The sequence below is a fragment of the Brachionichthys hirsutus genome, chromosome 16 (genome assembly GCF_040956055.1).
Source record: "Brachionichthys hirsutus isolate HB-005 chromosome 16, CSIRO-AGI_Bhir_v1, whole genome shotgun sequence".
NCBI lineage: Eukaryota > Metazoa > Chordata > Actinopteri > Lophiiformes > Brachionichthyidae > Brachionichthys > Brachionichthys hirsutus.
Window position 1 is genome coordinate 4,311,006 of NC_090912.1, and position 21,306 is coordinate 4,332,311.

A 21,306-nucleotide genomic window follows, 5' to 3' on the forward strand; every position below is an offset into this window, starting at 1 on the left:
TTGTGTGGGTTTGTTTGAGTTTGTGTGTGTGTGTGTGTGTGCGCGCATCTGTGTTTTAGTATGAGGGAGCTTGAGTGAGACGGAGACAAAGAGAGCATTTCTCTCTTTACCCTGGAGCTTGGCAAGGTCCCAAAATGAAAGGCTTTGGATATGATGGGGGGGGGGGGGGGGGGCAGCTCACTCCAACAGCACTCATCAGTCAGGCACACCAAAGTTGGTTGTGTACCTCTCACAGGGTGGGCTCAAACTCGGTTTGTTGTCCCAGTACAAGAGATTACTATCGAAAGCATACGCATTTTGAGCTCATGTCTATGTTCGGGGTGGCGACTCGAGCACGAGGAACCTCGTCGGCATCCGCCAGCCAGTTTTCACTGACTTGTAGAGATTGTGGTATGTAAGGGTCCTCTTCTGTTCCAAACGCCACACAAACTCATTATTCCTCTTGCTAAGGCTCAAAAAATGTCTCGCCGCCGTGTTGAGCGGAGGAGAAGCCCTGATCTGTATCTTGAAATCTGAAAACCACTGGAAAAAGTGAACTTTTGTTGGTATTTTCACATTTAACCTACCGGTACGCATCAGTCCAGGTACAAATATTGTTTTAAGATCATTTGTATGGCCTTGAAGGGCAACTCGGGGTAATCCTTGTCCATCTGGCCATCGGTGTATGTAATGTATTCCTATTTCCACAAATACTGCTGTGCAAAACGAATTACTCATGTTTTTTTAGGTTCTGTAATGATTTGCTTTTAACAAAAATAATCTTCATCACGCTTATGTTTGCACTTTTAGGCACACTTGATCTTTCGAGTCATTTTGCTCACATTCCCTTATGGTCAGTGTACACGACCTTCCAATCTGAGCGCCCAATGAGAAACTGAGACTATCTCTGCACACACACATGTGCATGTCAGGCTATTCCTCTTTGCAAAAATACATTTCGGCTTTTAAATTAAATGGCTTATTCTAGCGGTTTAGCAGAGCAGGTCTTTTTTTAAATGGCACAACGGGAGAATACAGAATATTAGGATTGTACGATGATTAACTAATGGATCCGCATGCGTGGAAGTGCCATGACAATTACACAGGAGCCAATGACGACTATGCTGATGGGCTTAATTACTTCATGTTAGAATCACCCTCGGTTGATGGGCTCCAAGTGATGCTGCATGACTTATAGCTGGAGCCATGATTAGTAGTTGGAGCGCGTGCCAAAGAATGACTATCCCTAATTGTTCTTGGTAACCATGAAAAGTAGAAGTGAATCGGAGTTGAGATTTTGGGGGGGTTTTCAATGTTAAAATCTATTAATTTCTCCCCATTCTGGATCAGATCCAGATGAAATTCGTGAGATAGACGACCCCACCCTACATGATTGCGTCAAATTCCATAAACATCAGTCAATAATCAACCGTGTTATGTCGAGGCTCCATTGACTGCAATGTTACTGAAAGTGTAAAAGTGATCCTGAATCCAGGATGTCTTCCGGACCATCACTAAAATGTAATCATCTCTCCCTGGTAAGATTTCCTGAAAACGTCATTAAGATCCGTGCATGAACATTTTGACTTATCTTGCTAACAGATGGACGGACGGACAGACAAACGCACGCCAGCGGTTACATAAAGCTCCATGTATTGAACCCCAAAATATATTAGGGAATCAAACAACAACCAAGCCTTCACACAATATCCTGCCGACAGCAGAGCAGACGTTGGAGTCTCTTTAGCGTTTGCAGACTTGCTATCGGAGTCTTTTGGGCAAGCGGTGAGGCGTGTTTGCCTTTGACTGTTTAAAGAAGTAAATGGAAACGTGCTACGCGGTGTTTGCTTGGACCATACACCCTTTTTGGCTCGTTACCCGGTCATCTAAGGACATGTGGATTTTATAGCTCGCACGGCAAAGAAAATAAAAAGGCTTTTACTGAGCCTGCAAGGCTAAAGTTACATGTATGATTAATGCCCCTTTAGAGCAACAGAAGCATCAACACGTCTTTGTTTCAAATAATCAACATGCCGCGAGTCTGCCAAAAAGGCTTCAGCAAGGGCGGGGCGGACACACGAAGGGATCTCGCTCTCCCTCGGGACTGCGGCTCCTCTGGAGAATTAATAAAGGTGGACTTTCATTAGGTTCGGTGTTCGTTCGGTGAACGAGCGCGCCTTGCCTGCTGGTAACTCTCAACACAACGAAGATGTGGATGAAACAGTTGTTACTATTGCTGTGAAAATATGTGCCCCAGTTATGTCAGTTGTGGCCACGACTGACAACAAAGCAGTATAACTGCTGTGTGAAAGGGTTAAAGTTAAACATTGGCTAAAAGCTCATCCAGCTCAGACTCAGAGGTCGGAAGACACATTTTTATAAGTTACAAGATTGGAGACCTGCCTGCACAAGCAATGTCAGATTGTTATATGCACAATGTACAAGTAAAAGTACAATGGAATGATGTTTGGAGTAATGTGGGGGACATTAATAAATAGAGACATAAATAGAGACGGCGTGAATCAAGGTCGTTTATAGTAATCGTGCCATTCCTCTCCTCCTTTCCAAACAAGAACCTTTGGTGGTGTGTGCGTAGGCGCACCATGGCCCAGACCCTCCAGATGGCGATCCCAAACTTTGGCAACAACGTTCTGGAGTGTCTGAATGAGCAGCGTCTGCAGGGCCTCTACTGTGACGTCTCCGTGGTGGTCAAAGGCCATGCCTTTAAGGTACTGACGCGACGGCCAGGCGTTGCTGCTTCCACAGCATCGTGCATAGAAAGCGCAGAACGTTTGAGAAGGCATCCAGAATACTTGATTGAAGGGAAATTCCATCAGCGAAAAAACTCTGGAATAAGAATTGGACAGGATGCACATGGTGTAAAATATAAAAGTATAGTAGTAAGGGTACGGCTGGAATGTACTTCCTAACAGTCTAGTGACGCCATGGCAGTGAAATTAGCCATTGAAGCCGTTTGTTCCTCGCTAATATGTTCACATTATTTGCTATGTGTTTTCATGATCAGCTGAATAACTAATTAACATGTTTTACTTTGGTTCTGTAGCTGTTTCACGTGAAAACTGCATTTAAACACCGATTCATTTCGAGCTACTGCTCCCGAAACCCAGTGAGGATGTTGGAATTGTAATCCAAACGGAAACAAACAAACTTTAGTTTACGGGATCTCTTGTGATATACATTTAATTTTATTCTTCTTCTTCTAAAGGAATGGCTTATATCTCTGATTTTGCCTTAGGCCCACCGAGCTGTGCTCGCTGCCAGCAGTTCTTATTTCCGGGACCTTTTCAGCAGCAATAGTGGCGGCGGTGGCAACAATGAGACGAGTCCAGCCATAGTTGAGCTCCCATCAGCCGTGCAGCCCCAGAGCTTCCAGCAGATATTGGCGTTCTGCTACACAGGCCGCCTCAGCATGACGGTGGGGGACCAGTTTCTGCTCATGTATACTGCTGGCTTCCTGCAGATCCAACAGATCATGGAAAAAGGCACTGAATTCTTCCTCAAGGTAACGTCAACATAGTTTGGTCCCTGAATCTATCGCTCGAGATGAAGAAGCAATGCTCGCACTGGGAAGAGTGATTTGTGGTGAAATGTCAGACAGGACTAGACGTTTTCTGAATAGAAGTGTAGTTTACGAACTGGAATAAATCCCATTCTAATGTTAACTTAGCTGTTAATGTCCTTTAGCCTTGCCAGACAGACCCATCGACGGGGGGGGGGTGAAGGTACCGCGTCACATCCTGTGTTTTTGCAGAAGAATGATTCATGTTTGGATGAGATGATGCAACTGTTTGCACCGGGCTCCATTCCTTAACTTTGCCAAAAAAAACAAAAAGAAGAAGAATGCATTTTGCCATGCTGCATGCACGCACTGACAAAAACATTGATTCATGTGTCCATTTCTAGGTCTCCTCCCCCAGCTGTGACTCCCAGGGTCTAAATACCGAGGAGAGCCCCCCTTCTGAGCCCCAGAGCCCTGTGACACAGACCGGTAACGGCGCGGCCCGCCCGACCTCCTGCCTGACGCCCCTCTCTCTCGTATCGCGGGTGAAGACGGAGCAGCCCGCGAGCCAGCCTGAAGCGGCCACTCCTTACTCCGTGGTCTGCACTCCTGTGGCCAAGCGCCTTTGGGAGGGTGGCAGCAGCCGAGATGGAGCTGGGGCGGGCTCAGGCGGAGCAGCAGGAGGAGGGGCGAGAAAAGCTGCCCGTTATTCCCAGGAGGGGTTGAGGGGCAGTGCAATACAGAGCCCAGGGGCCATCGGACTGGCCATTGGTATGGGTGCTACGGCAACCAGCCTGGCGGGCTTGGTGGCTGGTGGGGGGCTAAACGGCAGCGGTGGCACCAATGGAAGCTCTGCGTCAGGTCTCGTGGTGTCAGAGGGCGCCAGCCCCGGCACGCTGAGCACCTACGCCAGTGACTCACCCATCAGCTACCATGATGATGAAGAAGAGGAAGAGGGGGCCGATGAAAGTGCTGAAGAGCAATATAGACAAATCTGCAACATGTACACGATGTACAGCATGCTCAACATGGGAGCTACAGGTACTGGACACGTGACAAATGTGAAAGCAAGGGAGAGAAGATTATTGTTTTTTGCCTTCTCTGCTAACATTATTATGCATATGAAGAAGGGGTGGATTATCTGACAACTGTAGGTCGTAATTTCTGTCCTTTTCGGGTCCTTTGCAGGCATTACAGTCTTTAATATCCTCTTGCTTGCTTTCCAGAACCTCACCTGGCCTCATTGGCTGTCTAGTTGTATTCTAATCTTGCCGTTTTGTGCGCGCGCAGCAGCTGGTGAGCGGGTCGAGGCTCTGCCGGACCACACAGAGACCAGGGGGCGGATGCGAGGCAGGGACCTCACGTGTCTCCCTGCAGAACTCATCGCTCAGATAGGCAACCGCTGCCATCCCAAACTGTACGACGAAGGAGACCCGGCGGAGAAAATCGAGCTTGTCTCAGGTCTGTTTGGCCTTGATATGCAGATTAAATTGCATCCATGAACAATTGACTTGAACCAAAGCATGAGGCATTGCAGGAGTGGATGGTGATACAGCACTTGGTGGGGCCGTTTTTTTTTTAATTCTCTGCAGGTACGTCTGTGTATATATCGCGAGCCCAGCTAATGAACTGTCATGTGAGCGCAGGGACCAGACACAAGGTGCTGCTGAGGAGGCTACTGGCTGCATTCTTTGACAGGTTTGTTCCTTCTCTCTCCTGGACCGGTTCTATTTCTGCAAGTCCTTTCATGTGAAGTTGACAAAAGCTTCATTTGCATTTTCATTTCAAGCTGAATTCTTTTGTCTTTTGTCTGCCTGCGCTGTAACAGCTATTTTTGTTTTTCCTCTTGTTCTCTTCGTCATCACCACGGATCAGGAACACTCTGGCCAACAGCTGTGGGACAGGTATCCGTTCGTCCACCAATGACCCGAGCCGCAAGCCCCTCGACAACCGAGTTCTGCATGCAGTCAAATGTGAGTGCACAAATGAGTCATTTATCAGTGAAACGTCATTTTTCGGGTAAATTTTTGCTGAAGGCACATAAGGCATCTTATTTACTCCCTTTTTCCACTTTTAAGATTAATATTAATATCGGCTACTCTTCACCAAGGCTCTCAGGTGATTCAGGGTTTTTCCATGTGCACCAAAATCTAATCCCAAATCAGCGTTGCCAGATGCCGGATGAATTATTGCACCAGGGGCTTAAAATGATCGTTTAATGAAGGGAAATAATCTCGAGAAGACTTGAGTACAAGCAGTAGGATGTATAGAAATGATATATGCTGTAGCACGAGAGGGAGGAGCTTAAATATTGATGCTTTTGTATGTACGTGAAACAGCATGTAATGTATATAAATAGCTCACTTGGAGAATGTTTGTTTCCGCCGAGGCTGAAACGAGTTCCCTGAATCTGCCCTTTGATCGCTACTCACCTCAAAATCTAATAGCCTCTCGCCTCAGTCCAGAGACAACCTTTGAGCAAAGTTTAATTGAACCGAATGAATTCAAGAAGATAGTCTGCTGCCTAACAAACAAAAAAAAGGAAAATGAGCAACGCACTTCATACTGCATTACTTATTGAATAACGTACATTCCACACTTACGCCGAGCAGTCTTTATGGTCCTTAAGGTTTCCTCCCTTCCTGTTAGGAGTTTTGAAATCCTGACTGAGTGGGAAATCTGTTTTCATCTCGCGTGTAATGAGACTTTCGATGGATGACCTTCGCTTTAATCTGAATTACAGATACGCTGCAAAAATCATCAATGACAGGGCTTCTCTCATGGCAGGATTTCATTAAGAGTCATGTGCCTGAAGGGGGGGGGGCATTACCTGAGCTCCGCTGTAAAATCTATGACATAAACAAAGCGCACTCTTTTCCTTTCCTCTGTCAGATTATTGCCAGAACTTTGCCACCAGCTTCAAAGAGAGCGAGATGAATGCAATAGCGGCCGACATGTGCACCAACGCCCGGCGCGTGGTCCGGAAGAGCTGGATCCCCAAGCTGAAGTTACTGATGGCCGAGAGCGACGCCTACAACGCGTTCCTTCCTGATGGCGTCAAGGTGGAGGATGACACCTTGGGGGTGGATCCGGCTTTCGACCCGGCCTCCCTGGAGGTCAACGGCGGCAGCGCTGGCATGGAGTCAGGTGGCTCCTCAGGTGAATCGCTACAAGGTGTGGGCGGAGATGGAGGACACTTATTTTGAACATTGTGTCTCGGGCGGGGGGGCTCTGCTTTCCTCCTCACTCTCTGGCCCATGCTGATCTTTCACGTGTGACTGTCTGAACTCCACTTGTAGGGCCAACAGTCGCTGTTACCCTGGTGTGACCAGGACACGAAAACTCACATCTTTTGCTTTATGACTGTACGGTGGCGTTAACTGAAAGAGAGAGCATGCCAGGATGCTAACTTTTTTCCTTCCTGGGTGCCCTCTGCCTCTCCTTGTCTTTGCAAGGTGCATACATGCATCCACTCTTGAATATTAAATACATTCCCTGAAATGCTTGTAGAGGGGGGGGGGGGGGGGGTAAGAAGCGGTGAGTAAATTGAATGTAAAGATGTCAGTGGCATTTTTTTCTTCATGCAACTCTGACAAGTTGTATTTACGGTTGGGAGAAGGAACTAAGTTTAAAATGAATACAGTAATCAAATAAGATAATACTCCCTGCTCGTCCTCCCCCCGTAACTTCCGCTCATCGCACCGCAATCACCTCTCTTGAGACCGGATCATCTCGCCTGAGGGTTTCACTGTGTCTTACAGCTCATCTTTGTGACATTTAGCATGTTTCTGTCTGTAACGTGGCGTAGAACGAACGTGGGGGGGGAAAGCTTTTTATTGAGACGGTCGCAATGGAAATTCTGAAGCAATGGGTAATTAAATATGGTCATATTTTTTTAGAGGGTAAACTATATTTATAAGTACAAGCATCCACACCGAGTATAGTGTGAGAAAGGAGAGTGAGAGCTGTTGTTTTAAAACCTTTTTTATTTCTCCCGTGTTTTATTGAAAGGTGTCTCGTCAAATGGGGGAAAAGTGCTATTTTTTGCAGAAAAAAGGAGTGTAATGAGCCCTTCTTCATTTATTTTTATCTCTGTGGCGGTGCAGAGGGATGGAGTGAGCAGTCGAACTGCTAAATGTGACACATTTCATCTTCTGTTCACGAGCTTCAAAAGAATAGAAGCGTGACTCAGCTGGCTTGACTGTTAGGGCGAGGGTCTCTGATAACCATTTCCTGTTCTGCTGTTAACCTGCAGCGATCACCTCCTCGGATAAAGCATTGGTCCCAACTTGTAGAAATATGTGTTGTATTTATTTGACACTTCAGCCAGTTTCGTCTTTGTATTGAAACAATTTGTTTATTTTAAAAAGGGCGGGGGGCAAAAGTTCGGACTTTTTTGTGCAAATACTAAAGGAAATAATTGTGGAATATTGGAATGTGCCTTTTTAATCAAAATCAGACAGAATCCTGGTCGGCACCTTGATTTCACGAGAAAGCAATATTGTTTGAAGCAAATACATTTTATGGTACTTACCCTTGTGTGTGTGTGTGTGTGTGTGAGAGAGAGAGAGAGAGAAAAAGAGTTGAGTGGTGACGAAGAAGAAAACGAAGGTCTGTACTGTGTGGTCTTTTAGTGTGTCGCTTATTTATGTATCTGCCGCACCTCGCCTCTTTGATTTTTGCACCTTCCGTGAGCGCTAGAGTGGAGGTTTCTGCACCTTAATGAGAAGAACCATGGCTCATGCACCTTTCTGAGACGCGTCGTGTAGCAGCTGAACCCCTGTCGGTGGGATTTCTCCCTCCCCCCCCCATGTCCACCTGTACCTTGTTTAGAAGTAGCAGAACTCCTACTTTAAACCATCCAGCCGAGTGAAATCCCAGGTGTTCTTCCTTTCTGTTGCTGGATGTGGATATTCACAAAATGTTAACAACGTACCTTTTTTTTAAAATTATTATTACATGAAAGGTTGTGTTTGCTAGAAACGTTTTAAATGCATGTTGACCTGTAGATTGCAGGACAAGACCAGGGACTCGTTATTCCTTCCAGGTGCTCTGGGTATTGACTCGGGGGCGGGCGGGGGGGATGTGTCCTTTAACCTGTAAAATGGTCTCACAGACTACTGATTGCGTCGTGTTTCTCAGAGACACTTCGGGAGAGCATCTGGTTTTGTGTGAAGACAGGAACGGCAAATAAACGGGGAGAGAATCCATGCTCACTAACAGAAAATAAAAGTAGAGGCGTGGAAGATATAGAGTAGCTCGATCTATTTTCATTACTGATTCATGTTATGTGGGTGGGGTTTGCCTAAATGTTATATGGCCAGGAGTAGTAGCTTGTAAGTACTCCACTAAGGGCAAGACAACAAAACCTCACTTAGCTTTGCAGTTCACTCCCGATGCCACATGACCCCCCACTTACCTCCAGTATTTTTGTGCTTCCTGTCCGTCACCCAGCTGGTGTTACATTTCACCTCCACACATTTATTAATGTAAGAGGCAAAGCAGTGGTTTTACATAATTAGATCTGAATTGTTATGCGTTTGTTTCATTTGATTAGAGACTTTAAACTGTGCCAGCTTTACACAAGCTTTAGTTTTTTTAAACCATTGCTTGAACTCACCTCTGCCAGGTCTTTTTTTTTTTATAAACTATATTCCCTTAAATACTTTTTTCACGTCATGTTTTACAGTTATCTCAGGCTTGAATGAATATTTTTTTAAAGAAATAACCTCTCTATAAAAACAGATCCCTGGTGCGCAGATTTACAGGACCAAGAGAAATGCTTTCAAGTCTGATCTCCAAGATCTCCAGATTTATTGGGGAGACTATTTTCAAAACGTCCAATCAATCAAGCAATGTAATTAAGTTCCAAGAAAATGTTGAATATCCTTTTCAGCATAAAGTTACATCTAATGAACGTATCTGCATAAAGAAATAAAGGCAGGTGTGACAAATTCGGTAAATTACTCTTCAACTTCATTTGAATTTAGTTCCGCTGTTGCAGGATAGTAAGAATACGTGCGTCCCATAGGAAAACAAAATACTTTTAAAGCAAGGGCTAAAGTGACTTCCTTAAATTGATCAAGGTCGCTGAATGACTCAAATTCTCCATTCTGATTCACTCGCTGCGGGTGAGTCGATTCTGACGAAGCTGTGTCAGCCTGCTTTCGGCAGCGGCCGAGAAACGTGCGCCTTGCACGACAGTCAGAACACCCCGCTGTTGCGCCTCATGGACCTGGCCTGGCGACGCGGGTTTAAGGCCGGTGTTGTAATCATTTGCGCCGTGTTGAATGTGAGAGCCGACTGCAGGAAGTCTCCTTCGACTCCCTCGCTCGCAGCCTACTTGCACGCCGTTGTCCGCGTGAATAGGTGTGCGAGTGCTCTTGTGTTTTACTTTTGAGCATAGCCTTTTTTTTTCAGTGCATTCTGAACAGATTATAATAACTGTACCATAAAACACGTTTACGTTTCACAAAAAAACGTGTAAACCTACACACTTGAATGGATAAGGTGGCCACGGCATGGGGGGGGGGGACCTTTTGTCACGAAACAGTACATATATAAATATGATGATACACATGTATAGATAAATCCTGTATATTATATATAGATGCACACATAGAGCTCAGATTGTGTGTTGTGCACTCGCAGCATGAGGTATATATATTTACCCAGAAACGACGCTTCTTCACAAACTGTGCAGTAATTAGTCTGTCCATGTGGTTGCCCCGCCCCCTGTGACCCTGTAGTGTCCGGTGGACAGCTCATCATATTCTTTTTGTGTTTCAAGTGCCAATAACTTTGTGAAAGCCCTGTAACTGTGACCCAACATTATCAAAAGTAATTGCACATTAACAACTGTAAGATAATTACAAATCATGGAGAAAATGTCCAAATGGATTAATTAATGACTATCTGAATAAAAAAGATTTGTAACAACGTCTTGTGTGGCTCTTCCTTATTTACCGATGGTTGTTGTTTGCGAGGCTGACGCATGAACTGATCTAATGAGCAAGGCAGCTCCTAAAATGGCCTCGTCATGGCTCATGCTTACGGGGACCGTTTATAAAATGATCTTTTTCCCCTATTGAATGGTACTGAATTTGCTGCAACCACTGAAATATAAAATTGCCTCCAAAATCATGACATCCCTGCATTAATTTAGAGTTATTCATGTGCTCGCAAATTATTTACGCCATATTTTTCTCTTTTTTTTGTGATAGAAAAATGTAGATTAATACATTTGAATGCTCAATGTAGTGGTGTTAGAACTACACCATCACAACTCAGTGGTTAACGTAATTCACCAGATGTAGAAGCACATTTATTTATTTATTTTCCCATTTCTGTGGTTTCTAGTTGATTTAAAGATCATTCCATGAGTGGGATTTGTCACAGATGAGGGGTTCCTGGACATACTCAAAAACTATGTATAACAGGGACAACTAATTGTCTCCATAACCCAGAGTCTTAAAACTTCAATTGTATGTTCTACTATAATTGTACATCAGGCAGGGCTATGGAGTACTTTTTTTTTTTTTTACATCTTAATACTTAACTAATGATAGTGCTGCTAAATGCTACTAAGCACTTAAGATATTTTCTATGAAACATCCCAGACTTTGTGTGTCCTTCAATTATTTCCAATTCAGTAACCAGTTTTTATATGGACTCCTTTCTCCACTATTTAGCTTCACTTGCATAGAATAACCACATGGGGGCAGTCTTCTCCTACAGACTGAAATTCATCACTATGCAACTGAACCAAAACAGTGGTCTCCATGATCTGTGCTGATTTTAACACCAAATGGCAATTTGATATAACTTTTTGAAATTGTCTTTCATGTGGCTCTTTCCAGATTTTTATGCAGTTTCACATTATGAACATTTTTTGAGTCACTTTACAGCATGTTCCCCAAAATCGTGCGCTGCAGCCTTTTGTTGTTGTTGTTGCTGTACTGCATACCCTAAACGCACCGTCTGCGTCACGCACTGGAACCGGCTCTCAGGTAGAAAACGCATCTAGTTTATTGCACCGATACAATCCATCATTGAGTTTCAGCCCGCCATGAAGAACGCAGTTACTATGGACTTTACATCCAGACCATAATACAACCGCTGGATTCCACGTCCCAAATATGGCCGAAGGAAAGCAGAAAACACATGACGCAATCCTCGGCGCGGTTACTTTATATGGGATTCAGGAAGCAAGGGCTCCCGCCCACGTCACGGGTTTTCCTTTGCGTGCCGCAGGAGCTGGAAGTGCTTTATATGGGCATATGTCGCTCCCCTCCACCCACCCTTTTTTTTCTGCAAAAGGAAGCGGCGCCGTCGGGGGGGGGGAGATGGGATCTCTGGGACTGTTGCAGAATAACAGAGCAGCCGCAGAGCACGAGAACATCTAACTATAGACCTCACTACCGGATTAGGTTATTAAATAGATACATTATGGTGAATTTTGGAATTTGAAATTTGGGTTACATGCTAATGGGACAGAATTTAGATGGACTAAGAGCCACGTAGATCTGTAACCAAAAACCGAGATCAGGAACTGTTGTATATTCCCCATGTGTGGCCTCGCTTCTGAAAATATGACGCTTGAAGATGAGAGTAAAGTTCTGGTCTGAAGTTCAAAGCTGTGGTAACTTGCTTAAAATATAATAAATATAATAACTGCTACTTACTTTTTTCCATCCGTCTGTTCATCACATTTCCTTCTCGGGGTGTAACTCGAACACTGTTGATTATTTTTTCAATAAACTGTCTACACTCATCATCCATATCGTGAACGTTCCCCTTTGGTGGTTGCTGTTGTTTCTAGTACAGATCTCGAATGTTAACTGTTTGTTTGTTTTTTGAGCAAACATGAGGTGATTTTTCAAATTAAGTATTTTATTTATTATTTATACACAATTGTAATTATCTATCTATCATTTCTTGAGTGTAAAATACCCTTTTTTTTTCTTCTCGGGAATAATTTCCCTCTGAGATTAATAAAGTACTCTGATACAATTATAAGTACGCAATTGTGTTTAACAGGGATGATTTCATTAACTTGGCTGAATATCATTGATTATTCCATGCTGGTTCTACTTTGGTTTTGAACAGCCGCACATTCTTATCTTGATAGCCAGTTGTTGCCGGACTGTTTAGAATGGACAGCCTGGATACGAGACGTGTGGGCGGGGCTTGTTCTTCTCTCGTATGACGCTCCTGAATGAGTGACGTCAGCGAGGTTATAAGTAGTAGTCCCGGGCCCGGCTGGAGTTTGTTTGCGTGAACTCAGCGAGGAGAGCCCGACCCTACGACGCTTCTCTTCCAGTCTGAATCTGCGCCATGGAGGTCAGCGCGGAGGCCAAGAGGATCATGGTCGTGGCTTTGGGGAAACTGTACAGCTCCCGCCTCCAACGAGGAGGTCTGCGCCTCCACCGGAGCCTCCTCTTGACCCGGGTGATGAAATCGGCCCGGGACATTTACCACGCGGCTCTGGCGACAACCGACGTCGCCGCGTCTGAATGCGAACGACGGCGCACGCCGGAGACGACCGCGGGGCCGGATGGCGGCAAACCGGAGCTCGAGGCTTTCCGTTCGCCCGCCCCCGGCACGGAGGAGGTCGCCGGTGCCCCCGCGGAACTCCGCCGGCTCCGGCCACGCTCCGGAGCGGGAAACAAGGAGAACCTTAACCCGAACGACCCGGGGCAGCAGTCGAGGAAGAGGCGCGCCAAAGCGGCCGCAGAGCCGGACTTCCTACCGCGTAAGAAGGCGAAGCTGGAACAGAGACCCGGCCCCCCCCAGCAGCTCGTGGTGACTTCCGCTCTCATGGACTACGTTCATTGCGGCGGTGAGCTGGTAACGCACCCAGCCCCCGCCATGCCGCTACAGAGAGCTGTGGCCGCGTGTTAACGCCGGGCACGACGCAGAGACTTTCCGGGTTCTTTTGGAACTTCCACCCGGGATAATGTCCTCGGAAGGCGCCGAGCCCGGGCATGTTGGCAGGAATCCCGGAAGCAGTTCACACGGAGGAGGCCCTAAATTAATGGCCTCCGTTCACTAAATAAACAGACTCCTTAAAGAACTGGCTCGTCTGGATGGGGCCTTGAACTTCCTCCATGAGTTCATGTGTTCAGGAAGCAGGTCGTTCTATCAAATGTAACGTGTTGATGAATTCCAGTGTAAAAAAAAATACTTTTAAACTACCTCTATTTATTAAACATTTTTTATATATATATATATAGTCTGGAGTGGTGTTTCATTTCACAGGGCGGGGGGTGGGGGTCTGGGTGTGTATTGTTTTAGTTGTGCTACTTTATGTCACGGATTTGCCGGTGAAGGTGACGTTGGGGTTCGTGACAGGAAGCTGATCTGGGTGTGATGTTTGCTTCCTTCCTGCAACAGCTTCAGCACAAATGTGAGGAGCAAACACAGGGACAATTAAAAAACATGAAACAGGTTTTTTGTGAAGTGGACCCATAATGAGTGAGTGAGGAGGGTTAGGTTTTATGAGGGGGGGGGGGGGGGGGGGTACAGAGAACCACGCTGCTGCTTTTGGTTTAAGTCAAGTTGAAACACAGGAAACTCCCGTTTGGGCTGCATAAGGACTATCAATTGTTGCAGAAATTAAATTGTCTTCCTTTATAGTAGAGGGGTGTAAGTTTGGGAATGTTCCACAGACTGTGGATGTGGAATGTCAGGGGTTCACTAGATGGGGAGTGGGATGGGGGTGTGGCCCAGGAAAATACAAAGAATGTTGGGGGGGGGGGGGAAGTGCCTGAGTGAGCACCATGAGGCCCTGGTTGTGCTGCTTATTCTTCCCGCTGTAACCATAGAGCCCAGTCTGTGTACACAGTGTTGGAATGGGCAGTCAGGACATGCCTGTGAATACCAGCAAATACACACTCGCTGTCATCCGGGCACAACTTCCATCATTCCGTTTCTGTCCATTGTGTTTTCAGGATTCAAAATTCCTTTTGTCAATTTTCCTACATGTTTTTTTTTTTTTTTTTTACGCATGCAGGTGAGTCAAAAAAACCCGTCAAAACAATTATGTGGAAGATAAAATCATGATCTCCAAAAGATAAATAGATCAATAGCACAAACAAACCCCAATAAATAGCTTTTATAAACCTCAATTCGGTTGTGTGTAACGTTTCTACACACAGCAGCCAAATACTCTTATGCTGTGTTTTGCTGAGTTCAGAGGACCCCCCCCCCCCTTCCATCAGCCTGCTATGGTTGTTAATTTAAAGCTTGAAAAACAAATATTTTACACTGCCATATCAGGCAGTTGTTTTCATAAAAAAGAAAATAAATATATAGTCCCGCTGGAACATCTTCTGTCCAACACAAGATAACGGACGGACAAAGAAACGAGGCAGAAACGGTCGGCATTCTCTCTGGATTTTATTCTTTAGGAAGATTTCTGTTTGGAATTACAAAATGCACTGGTAGAAATAGCAGTGAGACATGGTTAGAGTGTCAGACAAGAGTGCGAAAGAGCATTCAGAGAGAGAGAGAGAGAGAGAGAAGGAAGGAGGGAGTGACAGAGAGCGATCAAAGATTCCACAGCCAACTATAATGAGTACATCATAAGACTTGGCTAGCTCCTTGCACCCTCTGATCTCCACAAAAAGTAGAAGGGAGAATGCATCGTCTTTCTGAACTGTACTTTCTTTACATATAATTCTGTTTTATTTTTTTTCATTAAAAACAGTTCTTTCCATGGTGTCCTGAACACGGTCGTGTTGTGTCACAATATCCTGTTACAGAGGGGAAACAAACGAGATTGACTCTCACCAAAGTCTCTTCTGTGTTTTATTCTTTAGATGCTTTTTTTTGTTGTTCATTTTTTTTAAACATTTTTGTTCTCAAAAATAGAAGGAAAAAGGAAACATCGCTTTTTTTTTAAAAACATCTATCTATTTATGTCTTTTTTTTATTCCTCTGAATTCATTTATCTGCTTTTTTTCTCTTATGTCCTGAAGATGACTGTTAACCCACGGTGTAGCATGCACATAGCACATGCATTTCTGGAACTAGATATTTTTTCCTTTTTTTTATTTTTATTTTTTTAAATATTTTTGCTCTTAAAAAAACTACTTGTTTTTTTTTCTCCTCAGTTAGCGGCTTTACATTGCTTTTTGAAGACTTTGTGTTAATCAGCATGTTTGTGGATTTCACTGCAGCATAGACACAAAGACGGATCGTGTATGCTTGTGGCTTTGCATGGTTTCATCCAGGGGAGCTACCGACATCACTTATACACGCACAAACACACACCCGTATGCACGCACAAGCACACAGAGTTGAAGATTGTTTACAATGATTTTAAGTAAAAATGGAGAAAAAAAGAAATGAAAGCATAGCAGGCACACACACACACACACACACACACAAAACACTTACACCCAACCAGAGCTACGTACCTAGTGTGCTTTCTGATTTTAAGTGTAGCGATGTGAAAAAGATATTTGTCTGTGACATTCCACTGTGGTTGGAAAGACACTCATAGGCATTTGTTTTCTATTTTTTTTTTTTTTTAAACGGTGCATTCTCTGGTCAACATGTGATAGGCCTCAAGGAACGATGTCAAACAAATGCAAACATAATAATGTTGGGGTTGACAGCGGTGTGCATGAACAAGTGTCAGGCACACAGAAACAGGTAATAAAAAAAAAAACACCACAAAATGAATAAGTATGATACATAAACATGTTATTTAGGACCTTGGTAAAGCCCAGACATCTTTTCTCCAACCTGACTGAACTGTGCAACCATTCAGTCACCCAACTTAAAGGCAGAGGTTGCGAAAATACAGGGATGGTGTTGTATAGTGCCACCAGGTGGCCAAGAAGCAGAGGTGGCCGCTCTGCTCCAGAATCGGCAGGGGAGTAGTCGTGTCCACAAGCGAATGTAGAACTACTGCTGGAGCGACAGTAATTAAAATCCAATCAAATTCACTCGCTGTCTAAATTCTTTTTTTTTTTTTTACTCTTCCAGTCTCACTCTCCCGCAAGAGATCTACCCGCCCCATGGTTGGAGAAACGATTTGCTGAGCTTGGATTGAAACAAACATAGAGAACAGAATATATATATGGAGAATCTGCATCATTATCACCGTCATTTGTGATCATTATGTTATCATATTATCTGCTTGTCAACTACTATGGTCAATAACAAAGAATACAAAGACAAAGAGGTTCTCTCCTCTCTCCAACCTTCTGCTGTTATTTTTCCTCCCTCTTTTCTGTCTCGATGCCAAACCCTGGAAGACTTTGACATATCTCATATTCATCAGGCTTATTCAACATTATGGACACTTTATCTGCTCTACCCTGCTTTAACAATCTATCATAGAATTACCACCCAAACACACACACAAAAAAAGATAGTTTCACAAAAGCTTTAAGAGAGAATGTATTTTTTTTTTCCTTGTAGCTATAAATAATACCCGATATCCCATTCTGTTTTAGATGTTGAGTAAATGAAGGTACAGAGAGAGCAATGCCATACAGAAGAGAGAGAGAAAGACAGAAAGGCATTGACAGAAAGGAGAGAAGCTCTAATGACTACAACAAAAATGACCAAGTAAAGCCCCCCCCCCACCCCCCCAACCCCCGCAACATACAGTAGATTCTCATTGTTTCTATTATTATTATTATTGTCATCAATATTATTATTTTTTTTTTTTTGTATACCGGTAATTCATGCAGGATTCCACAGGGTGCACAACTCCGCAAGTCTAAATAAACGCAGGTGTGTGTGGGGTGCAACGGAAAATTCAAGCCTCAATGTTTTGAAGGAGTAGAAGAAGGGAAGCAGGAAGAGGAAACAGGAATAGAAGAAGAAGAAATACTGCAGAAAACAGTTAATGGTTTGCTTGTTTTTTGAAACTTTTTTTTTTCCTCTCTCTCATCATCACAGGTTGAGATGAAACTGTTTTCTGGGAGGAGGGTGTTCTCCAGGGATGGAGATAAACATTCCCAACACACCCGTCCTGTCCTCTAGATTTTGACGGAGGGACTTGTCAACCCCGTGCAACGCGCCCCCCAACTCTCCCACCCACTTTAGCCGTCTCGCCTCATACAGGCGGCGGCCCAAGTGTCAATTTTGTTCTTATTTAAAAACACAGATGATAGAACTCATCAATATTCATCTGGTGGCTGGGAGGGTTGGATTTGATTCCTTTTTTTTTTGTCGTGAAGTCACTTTATCTTAGAGAAGCAAAAAAAGGAAAAGGAAAACAGCAGTTATTCTTTTGTCTCTCACTGTAAAGTGTCTTTTGTCGAGTCGCAACTCTTGACATCTTGTAAGTGGCTGTAGCTCATTGCCAGAGGCATAATTTAAGACACACAGTAATATGAGTGTCACCATCCCTACTGCTTGCATCCTTTAAAAACTGCAGTTGGAGATTGGTCTTATTTGGCATCAAGAAATGAATGCAACAACAATGCAAGTAGAACATGGAGGTGGTTTGTTATCCCCACCTGTTTTTTCCAAATCCCACCTCGGCATTCTTATTTCATCCCTTCTTCCTGACACCTGTCCCTTCATTTTGCCCACTGTCCCTGCGACATGCCAAGCAGTGAAGGCGAGGAAAAGATGAGCACATGAGAAAGAAAGAATCATGGTCTCCATTGGCAGTCTGTTGGTGCTCTGGCACAGAGCTTCCCATCCCAATCTTTTGGTCCATCTTTCGATCCTTTTTCCCCTTACCCCCCCCCCCCCCCATCTCCGGAGGCTAGCACCAGTCATCCTCCGTCTCATTGTAGGGTTCATGCAGGCCCTTACGGGGACCTCGAGGATGGCCGGCTGGAGGAGGGATTTTGAGAGGCCCTGTATGTGGGGGTCCATGGAGGTGGGTGGAAGGTGATGAAGAGCGGTAGCCATTGGGCAGGCGACGATGGGCAGTGGGCTGCATATGGCCCTGTACTGGCCCCGTTAGGGCAGTGGTGGGCGGAGGAGCATGGTGGGCAGTCCTAGGTGAGGTGCGACTCGGTTGTGGGTGGGGCAGTGAATGAGGGTGGGGGTTGTTTACAGGGTGGGGCTGGGGGTTGTGTGGCTGTGGCTGGGGAGGAGGTGGCAGTGGGTGGTTGGCCAGAGCATGTGGGTTGCCACCCTGCATGGGGCTTTGCTCATAGGCGGGTGGTTCATGGTGGGGTGCATAGTCCTTGTACTCCTGGTTGTAGAAGCAGCCTTCCCCTTCCATTGAATTGACTCCTCCACCTGTGTCTCCCCAGCGAGGTGGAGGATGACCCTGGCGGGGCATTCCATGATGGGCCAGTGGGAGGCCAGCGGGAAGACCCTGGCTTTGGGGAGGCTCAGGAGAAAAGTGCCGTGGGCCTGGAAGTCGACCCTGTGGCCCCGCAGGTGGTGTGGGCATAGCTTTACGGACTACAGGGGAGTAGGTAACATGGGGCCGTGGTGTGGCGGGGGTCTGAGGCAGCTGCCGACGGCCTCGACGTGGTGTGCTGGTTCCCGAGGTTGAGGGGACAGGACTTCCACTGACCGAACTACTGCCCTACACGAAAAGTGAAATAAATCAAATAAAAAGAACGAACCACAAATTCAATGACAGAACATGTAGAATAAAGTAGAGGATGGAAGAGATAAAGCACAAAACAAATATAGAAGCAGAAAGCAAACAAGAAAGTCCAGGTAAAAAAAAGCAAGATATTACAACAACAATCAAAGGAACAATAGGAATTAAAAAAAACACCAGTTAGAACATGGAGCAGAGGAAAGAAAGGCAAGAAAAAAGAAAGGCATCAAAACGTAACAGAGAAGAGGATGCAGAAAAAAGATGAGATTTCAAACGGCACCATACAGAGAGAAGCAACATGTCACGCAGAGGACAAGAAGACAGAAGAGAGGGAAAAGGATATAGGGTTGATTTCTAGAGCAAGAAAAGTGTTACAGGATAAATATGATGTTTAGAGATACAGGAAACATGTTCAGCTTGAAACTGTCTGATATGGATGCAACGTGTTGCTTTAAAAATCAAATCTACAACATGAAGGCAAACACATTGAGTAGAGTAGAGATATTAGAACATAACTGTGCAACTGTTATCTTACTTTGCAAGGGTTTTTCCAAGTTACAATATAAGCATTCCCTCGCCTACATAAAGCAGAAACACGTGCATCACCACATGCACACCGGAAGCTAAAAGCCCACCTGTCTGTGCGTCAGACACTCACGACCCTCGCTGGGCGATCTTGACCAACGGCGGTCCCTCTCCCGCTCCCTCTCCCTGTCGTGCTCTCTGTCACGGGAGTGTCTGTGGCCGTACTCGCCGCCCCGCTCTGCTACGTAGCGCTCCTTGTCCACAGAGCCGTGGTGGTGGTGATGGTGGTGGTGGTGCTTACGATCCTTTGATCGTCCACGATCTCTGTCCCGATCCTTGTCTTTGGACGTGAGGTCCCCCGACTGGGTGGTCGTGCTCAGGTCTGTGCCCATGCCTGAATGTTGGAGTTTGTTAGTGTTACTATTTGGATGAAATGTGGTGCAGTGCTACGACATTGTATAAAAAAAAAATGAAATCACACTATAACAACATTAAAAAAAGGGTACAAAATATTATATGTATTCTCTTTCAAACATGCTTCATTCATTATAGTTTAATGCATTTTAATTGTAAGGTAAAGATGGAGGGTTTCACTGTGTAACTATTTCTTCCCATGCCTGTGGGTTAACAATCTTTCTCACCCGTGTCAGCTTCCGTATAGTGACAGGAAGACCTCTCAGATGCCCGATGGCCCCGGTCTTTTCGCCGATGTCCGTGCCTGGGGATTCGGCCCTCCTCGGGTATTGCATGCTCCATGTTGTAGTCATCCATCCCTTCTTTGTCTCTGTGGCCACGACCAGACCTGCTGTGGCCTAGCGACGAGGCCGAGCGTTTCATAGGACTGTTGTCGTTGATGGTCTAAGAGAAAAAGAGAGACCACCAAGGCAGAGAGGGAGAGAGAAGGAGAGAGAGAGAGCAGTGGATTCCTTGGACTGTCAAGCGGGTGTTTTCTGTGAGACACTTTGTATGTGTCACGATTGATGCCTGTTTGTGAGTAGGCTCTTTTTCTTGAATGTAAAGGATGACAAGCCCATCCGCCTTTCTTTCCGCCCCATTCGAAATTCTAGATTTCCAAATGTGTATAAATGCCTGAAAAAGTTACTTCAAAACTCCAGATAGAGTTTAGAGAGCAGTGGTCGGAGAAAGGCAGCCAGTGGGCCAAATTTGGCTCATTATTACAATCCTAAAATAAAAAAAAAAAAACATGCTTTTAAATCTACATCTAAGATAATGGTCAAATCTTGATGCTGAAATGAAATCTTCTTATAGCTACAACATTGCTAATAAAACCAATTATATGTGCATCTTTCCTTTTTTTAAATTCAAACTCAGGTTCAAGTCAACTGAATTACTCGAATGTGTCACATCATGTTATGAGAAAGCAGCATAAAGCAACACTGGCTCAGGGCTGAAACATCCTAATTGCTGACCCCTGAAACAGAAAATAAAGAATACCATAAATATACATTAAAAAAAGGAATAAAAGACCTGATGGCAAATGGCCATGCCTTCCATGCTTCTCTCACTGGCTTTGTAAAAAGGGGATGGTGGGGATGAACCCCCAGAACATATCACATTCAAGACTGCTCAGATCTCCTCTAATTCTGCTCCATTTCAGCGTGCTTCCTTCCAGCCATGCAGGTAACATAGGGATTGTCCTGAGTCCTAAACCCTCATGCACTGAGGTGGGACAGCAGGACAGGGCCTATGATGCCACAAGTTGCTGACCTGGACTCAAAAATAT

The 21,306-nt window shown here is 44.9% G+C and overlaps 3 protein-coding genes across 3 annotated transcripts in view; 2 read left to right on the top strand and 1 right to left on the bottom strand.

Annotated features, from left to right (window-relative positions):
- The first annotated feature begins 2,582 nt into the window (after window positions 1-2,582).
- On the top strand, window positions 2,583-6,705 carry nacc1a (nucleus accumbens associated 1, BEN and BTB (POZ) domain containing a). The gene is made up of 7 exons (XM_068750217.1): window positions 2,583-2,708; window positions 3,236-3,502; window positions 3,904-4,540; window positions 4,793-4,960; window positions 5,092-5,197; window positions 5,375-5,472; window positions 6,392-6,705. Exons 1-7 carry the CDS (start codon window positions 2,583-2,585, stop codon window positions 6,703-6,705), a joined length of 1,716 nt encoding a protein of 571 aa, XP_068606318.1.
- A 6,049-nt stretch (window positions 6,706-12,754) lies between these two features.
- On the top strand, window positions 12,755-13,729 carry ier2a (immediate early response 2a). Its single transcript, XM_068750216.1, has one exon. The coding sequence runs from the start codon at window positions 12,836-12,838 to the stop codon at window positions 13,400-13,402; it is 567 nt and encodes a 188-aa protein (XP_068606317.1). The 5' UTR covers window positions 12,755-12,835; the 3' UTR covers window positions 13,403-13,729.
- A 4,507-nt stretch (window positions 13,730-18,236) lies between these two features.
- The window catches only part of cacna1aa (calcium channel, voltage-dependent, P/Q type, alpha 1A subunit, a), a 52,950-nt gene continuing 49,880 nt past the window's right edge, over window positions 18,237-21,306 (bottom strand). The window contains exons 48-50 of the mRNA XM_068750390.1: window positions 20,204-20,420; window positions 19,673-19,944; window positions 18,237-19,016 (exon numbers count right to left, since the gene is read on the bottom strand). Of these exons, the coding sequence (XP_068606491.1) occupies window positions 18,237-19,016; window positions 19,673-19,944; window positions 20,204-20,420 (1,269 nt within the window). The remainder of the gene's footprint in view (window positions 19,017-19,672; window positions 19,945-20,203; window positions 20,421-21,306) is intronic.